We start from the raw sequence: 14831 nt of genomic DNA, 5'->3' as shown, positions 1-14831 counted from the left end.
GAGAGCCGATCACTTTCACATAGCGAACCTTAGAACTCTGTTTCAGGTGGACCGGCGATCCAAAAAGAGCTTTTACAGTTAATCAGACATACTGAACTGTTGGTGCGGACAGCCTGAACAAAGTAAGACATACACGGGATACACAAGGAAATTTGTATTTTTTTTTAAAATGTCAGTTCACGAATGGCGCAACCCAATCGCGAGTCATCCACGTCCGAGACTCTTTGGGTGCAATCTTAGGAACACTCGCCAATCGTGAGCTCGTGGATAGCGCTTTTCTCCGAGCGCGTTTCATTGACCTTTGCCCTACCTGTCCTCAGTTTTATGAGCTGGATGGGGAGGTGGGAATTGGCCAAGACCAAAATTTGAGAGAAAATGAAAGGAAAAAGTGGCCAGATATGCGGAACCACCTTCACGGCCGTAGCGGCCATTTTGATTGTTCGTGTGTTGTCTGTACATATACAGTCCCCTCTGAAACTATTGGCCAATTCATTTGTTTTCGCCGTAGACTGAAGACATTTGGGTCTGAGATGAAAAAATGGATATGAGACGAGAGTTTTGTCTTAAAGGGCAGTGGTGGCTCAACGGTTAAAGCTCTGGGTTACTCATCAGCAGGTCGGGGGTTCAAGCTGCCACTGTAGGGCCCTTAGCCCTCTCTACTCCAGGGGGCCTTAACATGGCTGACCCTGCGCTCTGACCCCGACTTCCCAACAAGCTGGGATATGCAAAGAAAACATTTTCACTCTCCCGTAGTGTATATGTGACCAATAACGGCTGCTTCTAAACAATATAAAACACCGAACCTTTTATACCAGACTACCCAATTTGTAGGCGAAACAGTAAAAATATCGGAGCACGTGACTGAGGTGTGTCCCGTTAGATTGATTGTTCAAACAGTAAATAGCTCTGTACGTCTCCTCTTGGTTTCAGCCTTCAGTTTCCGCTGTGAAGACTGCATTTGCTGTTAAAACGGATAAACCAACACGAGGATCAGAGAGCTGCGTATGGGAGAAAAGCAAGCCATTTCGAAGCTGTGAAAAGAGGCATTGTATAAACGTTGGGGATAGCCAATACAACAATCTGGAATCTACTGATAAAAAAAATATATATATATATCCTGAAGTCCTAAACTCTCATCACATATCCGTCTTTCGATCTCAAACCCAAATGTCTTCAGTCCACTGCAAAAAACAAATGAATTGGCCTTGCTGTTCCAAACGTTTTGTAGGGTTTGCAGTATTTTGTATGACAGAAATACACACACTTTCGACTTCTACACGGCAATCGTTTAGAGTTCTCACTGTCAAGGCTGTACTAGGGCACTGCAGTGATCGCGGGCGTCTAAAAAAGTCTCCTCAGCCAAGCAGCCAGGTTTTATTTATCTATTTATTTATTTATTTATTTATTTATTTATTTAACATACAAAACGACTCTTTCTATTTATTGACACACAGCAATCGTAGAACTGTTTAGCCCCATGGCTGGTTTGCCCCTGTGTGTTTTTTTTTTGTCTTTCCTGCACAGGCGATCATCTCAGATTTAGCTCGTGTTCCGCTCGCCTTTCATCCGAAGGGCAGGTTGGTGAAATCGCGGTCGATCTGTGCGGGTTAAAACCACGTCCTTCTTCCTCTTCTTCTTCCCCTTAGGGAGAGCTTTCATGGAAACGCCGTGTTAAATTGGCATCATGAAGGCACAGTATTTATATTTGCTGCTGTACCAGGGGCAGATGCACACGCTGTGATTCTCCATTTCCGATTTGTCTACTGAAAGAAAAAGCCAGGAATATAAAAACACGACGTGCTATATTAGCCTGCCATTCATTTCCCTTTTTTTTTTTCCTGAAAAAGACAAATCTCGAAGAGGGCGCTCAAAAACACCGGGTCAAGCAGTGTAACATTTCACTCTGGTTTCTGCACGCGCACCGGCACCTTTAAGAGCAGATGGCGCTTTGATGTTGTTTTGAAGCATCTTTTATTTAACACAGCTCGTCAGGAACTAAACGGCTCACACGAGTCGAATCGCCGTTCGACTCGGTCGTACACCAAAGCCATGCGCGATAATGACATTTTAATCATAGATGACCCAAATGGACCCGTTTGTACTCGTAGAACCTTACACGGCCTCGGGCTCCGTGTGGAGAAGTAGTTCCTTCTTTGTTATCCTCTGCCCGGGCACACCGGTATCAACTCTCTGAAAAACAGACCTGCTGGGAATGTTCGGTGGGTCGCTGCAGGAGGCGGCCCTTTATCCCGCTCCATATCAGTGAACGTTGACGCAGTCTTCCTGGATCTCAGACTTCCTGGATCTCTCATGCTCAACATCTGCCGTGTTTTTCATCGGAAGCGATGCGATCCGACAGATGTTATTTCACAGGTTTTCACCGACTGCTTTATGTTAGCAATAACCGTCATAGCTGCGCTTAGAATTCTTTCGAAGTCGGAAACAATACGTTCATAACATATACTGAATTCATATATCGTTATACACACTTTTATCGTTTCAACGGTAAATGACAGTTTATAGCTGGGATTTATAATGCATTTATAAATTGTTTAATATAATGGATCTTAACTGGTGTTTATAACACTTTATATATCCAGACATTTGTCTGGAATGAAGTATTTCCATCTTACATTAGTAAAACACAGGAAATGAGGACAGATCGGACATGTTCGTTACTTGAAGCGCTCAGTGAGAGCATTTTAAAAAGTTTATTTTATACTTGTTAATAAACAGTACATTTATGCACGTGGAATTATGAGGAATAGTGTGTGGCACAGCATGATTATAAGTCACGAAGGAATTACTTCTAGCACATTATGAGCTTTATCAAAAGTTTCTTTTTAAAAAGAACGCCCAAACGAAATCCTTACCAGCTTACAAAGATTTAACAGCGCAGTTATAATGATTTATTAATATAGGCGTCGTAGAATGTTTCCCAGGTCGCTTTGCATTTTGTGATGCTGTCGTTGGCACGTCACGAACGGACGCCGGGGCCGCGATGGGAGCGCTGAACTCAGAAAAGTGGCTGAGATGTTTGCAGATGCGCTTGTTTAATCGATGGCTGAGTGATCACACAACAGCTGGAATGCTTGTCAGAGTCTTGTTCGCAGCTGTCGGCGTATTAGTATCGCGTGTTTGAGGTTGTTGGCGTGCCATGTTCACATGGCGAAGAAGTGAAGGATACATTATTGGAATGAGGCTTGGTTATCATGAAGGGATTATGTAGGGGTTACGTAGCCCTATGAACACCACCCATAAGTAACGTGACATAAGCTGTATTTATGACAGCTGAGATCTGTTGGAATAAGGCTTTAGAAGTGTTTTGGTGTGGTTAGTTATCATGAAGGGCTTATGTAGGAGTTATGTAGCCCTATGAACACCACCCATAAGTAACGTGACATAAGCTGTATTTATGACAGCTGAGATCTGTTGGAATAAGGCTTTAGAAGTGTTTTGGTGTGGTTCGTTATCATGAAGGGATTATGTAGGGGTTACGTAGCCCTATGAACACCACCCATAAGTAACGTGACATAAGCTGTATTTATGACAGCTGAGATCTGTTGGAATAAGGCTTTAGAAGTGTTTTGGTGTGGTTAGTTATCATGTAGGGATTATGTAGGAGTTATGTAGCCCTATGAACACCACCCATAAGTAGAATTTTCCTTTACGTGCTAACGTAAGGTCACATGTCGCAGAGGTCATATAGTTTCTGTCAGGATGATGTCTCACGTTGCAGAAGTTTTGTAATTACAAATGCGCTAGCAAAGCTGTTTATGTGGGGGAAAAAAAAGTCCTAGCATGCTATGATTAAGCTGTTCAAACGCTGAAGGCTTTGGTCTTTTCATCATCTCAGGATGCTGAGAAGTATTAATATCACTCATAAATTTAATACACTGTGCCTGAGGTTCGAGTTCTCCCACCACCATCCGAGACGACCCGTTTTTCCGTGTGAGACCGGAGCCGGAAGTTAATAAATGTTTATATCCTCCGTTCTGGGCTTTTTCTATAGCTGATCATTAAGACATGCTAATTTGTAGGAGATCTAATGGCTGTAGTGCAGAACATTTTCTTCTTTTGTAATTTGATGGAGAGAGAGAGAGAGTGTTAGGAGTCATGCACTGAGGCACTTTAATGGAAATTCCACAGGAATGGCATGTTTTTCGAAGGCAGGAGGAAACCAGAGAACCTGGAGGAAACCCGCGACATGGAAAGAACATATGCAAGGGATTGAACCGTGGACCCTGGAATTGTGAGCTGGCAATGCTGCTTGTTAGAGAAATGATATTTCCTTTCTTTCTAGGTCATACGTCTAGGTCTAGATTCTGAAAGCTCACGCTTCTTCACGCTGCATCCCACCATTCTCCTTTAACCAAATTCGGGCTATCCACCCTTCCTCTATGTGGTTTAGGTAATGATGGTTTTCCTACTGAACACCAGAACCCGGACATGTTGGAGCCAGTTTCCTGTTGAAATAGTAAGCGAAAAACTTTGGCCTGCTTTCCTGTAAAGCTCACTAGCTGTCAGATTTCACTGTCTACACGCCATCCAGTCCTCGCCAAAGCACTTGTCAAGCAGTGCAGCACTGTCACTCAGAATTACCTCTTCACCTGACAGGCAACAGGACAATCCAGAGCTTGAACGACAGGCAGCCAGTCCGGGCCTCAACCCCAGATTCGTTAAACGAGAAGAGCAAGACCGACGACACACATTTCCTTCAAGCTTCAGTACTGCCATTGTTTATCCCAAGCCCTATTAATGATATCACTCCAAGTGAGGTGCACCAACCACGGAAAGCCTAGACTAAAATCATTGCAAAGAATTTTCTGGTGTAGGCTCAGTATTTACAGTTCCGTGGCTGTGCTCAGCACCAACATAAACAGTTGTCTCTGGACACCAGATACACACTGTGTAATTGTTGACTAGCTTGACAGCTCCTCCGAAGCCCATTCTCAGTCCTAGACCCATGAGACCCCTTGTCACGCGGCCCACTCGCTGCTTAGCAGGATCTGTAGGAAGCCGGTGTACTTGATATGCCAATGGGGAAGTGGCAAGCAAGAAAACAGTACTGAAAAGTGGGGGGAAAAATGGCTTCATTGCAAGCTCAGGGTTTGCTTTCAATCTTCAATTACAGGAGCCGCTGCATCCGTGAAGTCTGCACAGTCTCAAGTCTGTGTCTCTTCTCATTTTTACGGACCACTGGTTTTTGTTACTTTCGGTAATCGTCGTCTGATACTCTTCCGGTCACACAGTGGGACCGGCCAGAGACTTGAAAGAAAAAAAATCCCTTTGTTGTTCGTGAAACGATTTTGTGAAGCTTGGCTTGGCTCTGGCATGCTCTAGCAAGAGATTAGCTGCAGGAAAGCTAACACATTTCGCAAAGCCATTAAACTCCCAGTGAAGCCCTGATTGTGTCGGAAAGGATGGCCGAACATCTCTTGGATCAGCGACTCTACATGGTCCAGTCAGTCTTGCCAGATTTCACGTCGAGGCATGGATCTATTATGGATAACGCAGGCTTATCAGAGTTTCTGGAGACTTTGGAGCAGTCTGATTGCACTGTTGTAAAGCATTTATTAATACTTAATACTTCAACGTCACAGAGATGCCCTGTTTATGTCAGCTTCGGATGTGGTTCTACATTAGATGTCCATTCTGATCAGTATTCTCATCTGTATCCTATATGCTAGTCATTGAGAAAACATATAAAGAACATTTTGCCTTGTTTCGGACCACGTATCTAAGTCTTCCGAAGAGTAAGTCATCACTTTGCATTCTACCGCAGCGCTGTTGAATTCTCATTTCTGATTGGTCAGAAGGTGTTGATTCATTTTACTACTCCTGCAAATACAAATTGTGAAAGGAACAAAACGGGGTAAAAACTGAAAAATACCTCGCAACACATTACATCATTACTCACTTATAACTTTGATGTTCAAAATGACAGAATTTTTTATTTTCATTTTATTTTTATATATAGTTTTTTTTAAACAGATATAGCCACAGATGGAGTAAAAAACAAAACAACAAAAAAAAAAATCAAGATAATGGGTTGGAGGTTATTGATATTATATATACATTATACCTTATATATTTCTAAAATGTAAACGAATGTTCTATGAGTAAATTGTATGAGGGTATGTTCAAATGAAACTTGGGAAAGCAAGCACACAACGCGCTCACTCTTTCTAGCCTAGGCTAAGCAAATATGCCTTAAAGGCTCCATGTTGTGCTGGAAATAGGGCTAGCGATTTGGCTAGCTGACCAAAAAACAACGCGAAACTGTCTGGAACGTCAACGTTTTTCTCAGATCTGTTGATAAATGACACCGAAAAGACTCCGTGTAGCTGAAATTACACTGTAATTACACTTAGCATCGACCGCTAGCTGTTCTGTCATATTGATAAACATCCACACTGAGTGAAATCAGAGCTGAAGAAAAAATGTTTAAAGTACCACAAGAGTGAGACATTTACACAAGAGCGCATTTGAAGACAGTGTGTACAGTATATAATTCGTTGCTTGTATTTTTTTTTTTTTCAAAGCCTTGGTTCCTTTCCCTTGGTCCCTTGTTTTTAAATATTTTTGTTTATTATTTAATTAGCCTGTGCTTTAAACTTTGATTATGGACTCATGCTATAGAAACGTTCTTTATTTCATGCCTTTAAATTTCATAGTCAGTGATTTTTATTGCCTTGCTAAGCCTTGCTAATGGATGAGGCCTCTAACGGGTTGTTGGACTTGCCGTTTCGACCTGCTAGTCGTAACATTTGTGAAGCCATGTGTTTCCTCATGAAGGCAGAACAGGGGGTCGAACCCCGGCGGTAATGAGGCTTGGTATGAACAGATGAATGAAACCACAAGGAAACAAATCAGGGGTGAGGAGGAGAAGAAGGAGGAGGAGGGTGATGTGTTAGCGGTATGCGGAAAGCATGTTGTGTAATTATTTTTCTCAGTTGCTCGTCATTATCACCGGGTTGAAGATGACAGAAAGGTCCTCAGAACTCAGTGATCTTTCAGTAAAATACATAACGTTCAGTATAAGATATATACGTGTTACTGGTAATGTAAGATGTCTGGATTTCTGTCTCGGTAACATTTGAATTTGATCGCGTTATTGATTATATTATTTGACTTTTTGAGGTCGCCAGTCAGACTCTCGATGTTGAATGGGGTAATGACGTAAACGACTTCATGCTATTTTTGTTTGGTGTCGATAGATCACATAGGAATAGAGACATAGTAGGTTAAACATATATATTCTGTTTGTTTTGGTTCTCCAAAACTGTTCGCAGGACTTTTGTTACGTTTAATGGAATTTGTCTTTTTCTGTCAAAAAAAAAAAGTTTGTAAATCTGATTTTCTGCTTTTTGTCTGTTTTGGGTTCCAGTGTGCTGATACAGTAGAGTATATTTCAGTGAGAAAAGAAGGATCAGGTCATATTGGATAGGTTGGCTTGGTACAGGTTCAGGCAAAATCAAACGCATATACGAAAAGGCTAACTTTACAGTAAATACTCTTTAATCAGAGAACATTGTCGCGTTGTACGTTCGCGTTTTCCTAATGATACTTAAATTTCCCCAGAAACGTATATTTATCCCTGTTCAGAAACAAATGAGCTTGCCATCACACACAAAAAAAATCCCTCTTAGCAATTATGCTCATTTTTCCCCCCAACGATCGTGTCCTCTGCTCTCAGAGACTTCATTCTGCACTCGGAATTTCAGGCGCATTTCAGCTGCCAGTCTTCCACAGCATCAGGTAATGAGCTATAATTAAAGTGTGACTAATTTCAGCCCATTACTCGCTCAGCATTCGCATTAGACGACTGCACTGCGAATATAAAGGAGCGCCGCTAAGACACCCACATTCAACTTTGTTTTATTAACACAGCTCGAGTTCGACATCAAGGGCATGCAAGATCAGCTAAAAAAAAAAATAGGATTGAGATGTAAACTGTTGAAATTAGCTGACACAATGAGAGCGAGTTCTTTTAATGTATTGCTGTTTTTGTAAATACTTATGTATTTGTGTTTAACACTTTTAAGCCTTTTGTGCAATTTGCGCTTGCCATGATTTCTCTAGTGACGATTTTTTATTTTTTTTAAAATCACGTAACACTTCATTTAAAGGCAGTGTTCATAAGGCTACGTGAAATTTCCGTGGTATTTTTATCCTCTGAAATGTTCAAATTGGATTAACAAAGGAGTTCGTTTCTCTAGTAACAACGTAGGCCTACTGTGGTCATGGTGCTACATAAAGGCGACATAAAGACAAAACCTAAACAAACATTTATAAAGGCTTATTCCAACAGGCCTCGGCTGTCATAAAGACTGCTTTCATATCTGGTTGACGTCAACCAGACATGGCACTGATTTCTCTTGACATAATGTTGTGTTAAGACACTTTCCAGGCTGACATTAGAGCATCGTGACATCCGACTTTGTAGCTCAGTGTACGTTCGGTATGTTCGCGTCATATGATGGTAAAAGTGACGTCAAATATCACGACCGAAATCTCTCTTCTTTTAGAATCTGAGAAAATGTACGTAAGTGTGTTACACTGGGTGAAACTCTGACGCTTCTCTTTGGTCCGTTTCTCCTCAGGTCCTTGGGGAAGGTGTATGGGCAGCGAGTGCGGCCCGGGTGGCAGTCAGAGCCGTGCCGTGTGGTGTGCCCATGTGGAGGGCTGGACTACGCTTCCCACCAACTGCCAGCAGTCGTCACGCCCGGCCAACCAGCAGAGCTGCTTCCGTGTCTGTGACTGGCACCGCGAGCTGTACGACTGGCAGCTTGGCTCCTGGAACCGGTGCTCGCCTTTAGCACAGCACTCAGGAGGCAGTGGGCACTGTTTACACGGCGAGGCGGGAATCCAGACGCGGGAGGTGAGCTGCGTGCTGAGAACCGACGGTTCTCCAGCCGACGATTCCATCTGCGAGTACTTTGAGCCGAGGCCACGGCTTGAACAGGCCTGTCTGATTCCGTGCCCAAGGGACTGCGTGGTGTCGCAATTCAGCCCGTGGACGTCCTGCTCCAAGACGTGCGGTTTGGGGCTGCAGAATCGCGCCCGCTCTGTCCTGGCACCGCCGCTGTTCGGAGGCATGCCGTGTCCCAACCTTACAGAGTTCCGGACATGCGCGCCAAGGCACTGTGAGGGCAGGGAGATGGTCTTCAACTTGCGCTTGGGCTCCTGGACCGAGTGCCGCGTCCATCCGGCACCACCACCGGTGACGTCTACTTCTTCTGTCTCGCCGCCTCGTGTTACACGCCAAGCTCGACGCAGGAAAGGTAAAGAACGGCAGGGTGTCAGGGACCCAGAGACACGCGAGCTCATCAAGAGCAAACGGACCCGCAACAAATTGAACCGGCAGGAGAGCAGCCTGTGGGGCATCGAGTTGGGATACCAGGCTCGACAGGTCGTCTGTGTGCACCGCAACGGCAGCACCGTGCCTCTCAGGTAAAGAACTCTAAGTAGCACGATCTTTCTTTTATTCCAAATGCAGTCAGTCAGATAGGACATATTTCATACCTGACTTAACCTTCTTTGGTTTTGCACCGGAGTTAACAATTAATAAAAGTCCGTTTAACCCAAAATCTCGTACATTTAGACGCCGTTATCCAGACCGACTTACATTTAGCTCTTTTATTCAACTGAGCATACGAGGGTTAAGGGCCTCGCTCAAGGGCCCAGCAGTGGCAGCTTGGCAGTGCTGGGATTTGAACTCACAACCTTCGTATCAGCATTCCACCGTCAATATTTGTAAATATTTCTTCCACATCCTAAATCATTCCACTCCTTAATCCGCAAACCGGACCAGAAACCTGCGAATGATGAGTACGATCATTTGTTTTCGCTGCTAGATCTCAAAATTTTAAAATGCTACGTAGCTTAGCAATGCTATTTACGCTTTGTGTCCGTGTCTTTACAAAACAATTTACAATATAAATTTTTTTTTTTTTTTTTTTTTTTTTTTTAGCGAGATAGCGCTCAGTTTCTCGTTATCATAAATGAGTATTCTTAGATGGATTTGTAAATGCTTGTGTGTTGTTAAATGGCCCTGTACATTTGGAATAAAGTCAAAGTCAATGTAAATTTGACTGCTAGCTCCAGAGCAAACAAACTATATATATATATATATATATATATATATATATATATATATATATATATATATCGTGCGTTACAGAAGATACAGTATATTGAGTGTTTTAAAATCCATTTTGCGATTGTGTTGCTTTGAAATCTAACTTCTAACTGCAGAATTAATGACCGTTCAATTATTATGTAGCTCCAGGTTTATTTTTCTCATCTATTGCAAATGCACTGCGCTATTTAACGATCTCATTTTGTCCTGTGACAGAAAAAAAAAAAAAACTCCCGAGTGAGCAATTTATTTAGATTTGGCATCCACTTTTGGGAGCTAAGAGCGGTTTCCGCGTCTGTGAGTGCCTCTGTAGCTATTTTTTTTTCCCCCCTCACCTCTGTCATGAAGGATGACAGGCAGAGAACCATTCTCTCTCTCTCTCTCTCTCTCTCTCTCTCTGTCTCTCTCTCTCTCTCTCTTGTTTTCTAGCAGGTTGTCAAAGCCGTGCATCGTACTTTCTCTCTCTGATGCCTATTTTCTGCCACGCCGATGACAACTCTATACAAGCTCGCCTTGGTGACACGTATGAGCTCGTGAGGCCAGCTGTGTTCGAAAAGACTCGAGTCAAGTCAACAGTATTTTATGTGCCAGCTTTTACAATTACAATGGTATCAAAGCATCTCTATAAGACAGAAAGTGGGGGCGGGGGAGTACGGTTTGTGCCTTGGGTGATGTAACATTTTAATCACCTTTACACGATATTGCGCTGCCAAGATATCCGGTGATGTCTATGTGAAGTCTAGTGACAAGTCTGGTGAAGTCTGGTGATGACTGCGTAGAGTAACGGTAAATATTTCGCCTCAAATATGCATGTAAATGTGTTAGCATACACACTCACACACAAACGCACACTAAATGTATGCCTCGTCCCCTTCGAGATCGATTTATTGGCAATTTCTTTTGATGTGATTGAAGTACAGGAGGCACTGACATGCTTTCTTTTACACCCCGAGGTGTCGTTATCGAGGCAAAAAAAAAAACCCACACGATTTCACGGAAACAACTGTAAAACAATAACCCAACAGCACACCGATTATTATCCGAATACTTTTCAGATCAAGTAAGTCAGTGATATGCAAATACGTACAAAAACGCGGCTCCTTATTCCTTTTATGCTGTGACAGGAATATAATATTTCAAAAAGGAACCGTGAAAATGACTCACACGCTTCCCAGATGCATAAATATTCATCTTTAAGTTGTTTATTTTTTTTTTCTTCCTCTGAAATATTCATGCTTGTTTTTGGCGTTTCTCAAAACCGGAACAAACCTTCCTCTGAAGTAATTGCTCCATGGCTCTTGCCAATATTCTTCCAAACGAGTCTTGCCAATATTCCTCCAAACGTTCGGCTCTCGCTTCTGTTGGTCTGATTTCTTCTTTTTCGCTGGACAGGGTTTTTTTAGACAGAAACCGAGCTCAGGGTTGAACTCTTGCTTAAGCTAAGTACGGCACAAGTGACAGCTAAATGCAAGAATGCTAAATGATGCTACACTGCATTTAATGCAGTCTGTAATTAACTCTAATGGCCCAGCAGCCGCTTCGCCCCTGGACAGTGTAGACGGGCGAAAAAAGAAAAAAAGATAAAACACTGCAATTTTACACTAAATTATTAGTTTCTCAATCTTCAGAAGCGTAACGATCAGGCGGTAATTCTACCAAACATGTCTGGTTACTTCTGCTCGGATCGACATAGTGATTAACGCTGAGCGCTACGTGTTGACTAGCGGATGATTGGCAGATCAAATCACGTAAAGAAATATGAAATAAATCTATATTCACAGGGATCGAATTGGAACGAATTTCCACTCAAGTGCAAAGTCAGACCATTTTGGAACAAGTACAGTATACTCATTTTTTAAAAGATTAATCTCATTATGAAGGAATAATGAGGTAGCAGTGGTGGCACAGTGGTGGCAGTAGTGGTTCAATGGTCGAGTCTCTCTCTGGGTTACTGATCAGGTCTGAGGTTCAATCCCCAGCACTGCCAAACGGCCACTGTTTTGCTCTCGAGCAATGCGATTGACCATATCTGCTCCAGAGGTGCTGTGTTATTGCTGACCATGTGCTCTGACCCCCAACAACAAGCTGGGTTATGCATACATGACAAATAAAGGCTTCTTCTTCCAGAAGTTGGTAAGCAAGGAATGTTATGTAACTGTATCTATTACAGTATACCTGTCAGTAATAGTCACCATTTAAGATGGGAAAGGGTATCATCTGGAAGAGCCAGAGTCTGAGTTTGTGGTTTGGCCTGGAGTAGAAGGCTTGAGTGTGATGGAAGACACCACCCTCCTTGCACTTGTCCCACTGTACCGGTTTCTGTGTGTCGATGTAGTCAGTGCCCCCACTGGAGTCTCCCCGACCTTCACCGACCATGCCTGATGCCTAAAGATTGCACGGTGGGCGAATGGGCAGAGTGGACTCCGTGCTCGAAGACGTGTGCCGACCCAGACACCCCGACGGGCATCCGGACCCGCAGCAGGGACATCCAGCAGCTCCCGGTGGGCGGAGGAGCCCAGTGCCCGGTGCTGGAGGAAAGCCAGCTGTGCGAGCCACTTGGAGACAGCGTCCCACCCTGTGCCGTGTGAGCATTCACTACGAAGCCTGACACTAACTGATACCAGATTATACAAAAAACTATCCAGACGGTGTGATCAGACTCATCACTTCACTAACAGCGATCAGTGTTCATAAGGCTACACGACACTTCCATAAACCCTTAATACCAAATATATACACCTGTATAAACATTTCTAAAGGCTATTCCACTAGGTATCACCCGTCATAAAGAGTGCTCTGGTCTGTTTTGTCAATTTGACATAACCTTGACTTAAGGTGACATAATGTGTTATGACACTTTCTGGGCTAACGTATGTTAGAACGTCATGACAGCTGACACATAATGTCAAATAAATCATACGTTTGAGCTACGTAGATTTGAATAAAATGATCATTTCGAGGTTCTTGCAGATCTGATCATTTGCTGATCTGGAAATCAGACAATTAACCTGCAGACTGTTTTGCTAGCTATTGAATTTTTTTGGACGTAATAACTATGTACACGTTATTTGGGGGTTTTCTAAATAACCCTTACTCGTCCGGATAAACCCTTACTGTATATGAAATGTCAGTAACCAGTTTGTCACATGACCTCATCAGCTACACCTGGAGGACCACGGAGTGGGCGGAGTGTCGCGTGGACATGTTGCTCAGCCAGCAGGACCGACGTCGCTCCAACCAGACGGGTTTGTGTGGAGGCGGCATGCAGACCAGGGAGGTGTACTGCATCCAAGCTAACGCCGATCCGACCTCTGACCTGAGCACCAGCCAAGACAAGCCAGGTACAAACCCAACACATGATTTATACAGGGTTGATGACGACACTTTCTGGATGAGCAAAATGGAAAGGGTTTCTCACTTTCTGATATGGATTATAAAAAGAAAAGATTTGTGGTAAGAAATCTTAGCGTTAAGGATATAGTCCTATTTTTTTTTTTCAAATGGGAATAAATATTTTTTTTCCCGTGTTTTTTTTTTCCATAGAAACTCACATTATACTGTCTCATACATACTGCATCAGCACTTTTAAAAAATACAACCCTCATTTTTCTGTCATTTTCATCCCTACATCACTGTCTCCATCTTTCCCTGTCTGACTCTCTCCTCATTTCTGTCTTTTACACCTGCTTTCATAATAACTTCACCTCCACATCTCGTCCTATCTTTCACTCCCCTTCCCTTTTTTTTTTCTGCTTCTCTCGTTTTCGGCTTCCCGTGCGCAGACGCCTATCAGCAAACGCACATGCCCGAGCCGACACGTCTTTAAAGCGGAGGTGTGAATGAAAGTGCTGCGGCAGAGATCGCTCTTAAAGAGACCATCGACTGCTCGTGCTGGGTTCAAAGGGAGGTGGTGGGACGCGTCCTAATCAACACGGTGCAGAGGTTCTATCCGGTTATCGGGCTGATCTGGATAGTGCGAAGGGCAGGGAGGTTGGGAAGACAAGATGTCAATCTGATCTGTTTGAACTGTGTTGTGCGTGACTTGTGTGTAGGTTGCGTGAGTAAAGCACCTTTGCGGTGAAATGTAGACCTGACACTTGCACGTAAACCATGTTCAGCTTTGCTGAGTAGTGGCGTCTACGAATGACGCTATGGGCGCCAATACTTTTCTCTTCAAACGTATTGGCGCCCGTAGAATCATTTGGACTACGTTTACAACAATCTGGCTCGATAGTTCATCCTGTTTCAGTAGCGAGCAGCAGCACCATGCATTCACTGCCATCCCATTACAGGACACCGGGTTTTCCACTTGATCTTCAGATTCTCGATGTTTATTTGTGCACGTTGAGTATTTCAAGAGTATAACTATGGAAAGTTGTGTCATACAGATTTATGCGAAATCTCTTCGGTAGCTTTCAAACGACACTAGCCCTGTGTCACTGAAATCTACAGTGCCCGAGAACGAGGTCGTGGAAGTCTGGCATTTTAACCACCTTTGGAGCTCTAAAAGTCTGTCGATCATTTCGATTTATTTCGTTTCATCCAGACAAAAATGCACATTGTTTTGCATTGTTTATGATGCATGAATTGAAAAATGAGCCTTTTCACTGTCATAATTTTGGTCCGTTCGAATTTTGTTAAAAAAAAAAAATAGGTTGACGTTCGGATCGTATCATATTCGAATCGT

General features: G+C 43.2%; 1 protein-coding gene across 1 annotated transcript in view; it reads left to right on the top strand.

Annotated features, from left to right (window-relative positions):
• LOC108256167 (thrombospondin type-1 domain-containing protein 7A) overlaps positions 1-14831 on the top strand; it is a 116858-nt gene that overhangs the window by 35016 nt on the left and 67011 nt on the right. Inside the window, exons 2-4 of the mRNA XM_017452746.3 lie at positions 8607-9456; positions 12480-12728; positions 13304-13485. Coding sequence (XP_017308235.1) covers positions 8607-9456; positions 12480-12728; positions 13304-13485 — 1281 coding nt within the window. The remainder of the gene's footprint in view (positions 1-8606; positions 9457-12479; positions 12729-13303; positions 13486-14831) is intronic.

This window comes from Ictalurus punctatus, chromosome 23 (genome assembly GCF_001660625.3).
Source record: "Ictalurus punctatus breed USDA103 chromosome 23, Coco_2.0, whole genome shotgun sequence".
Classification (NCBI taxonomy): domain Eukaryota; kingdom Metazoa; phylum Chordata; class Actinopteri; order Siluriformes; family Ictaluridae; genus Ictalurus; species Ictalurus punctatus.
The sequence above is the reverse complement of the archived record's forward strand: the minus strand, read 5'-3'. Positions and strand labels throughout refer to the sequence as shown.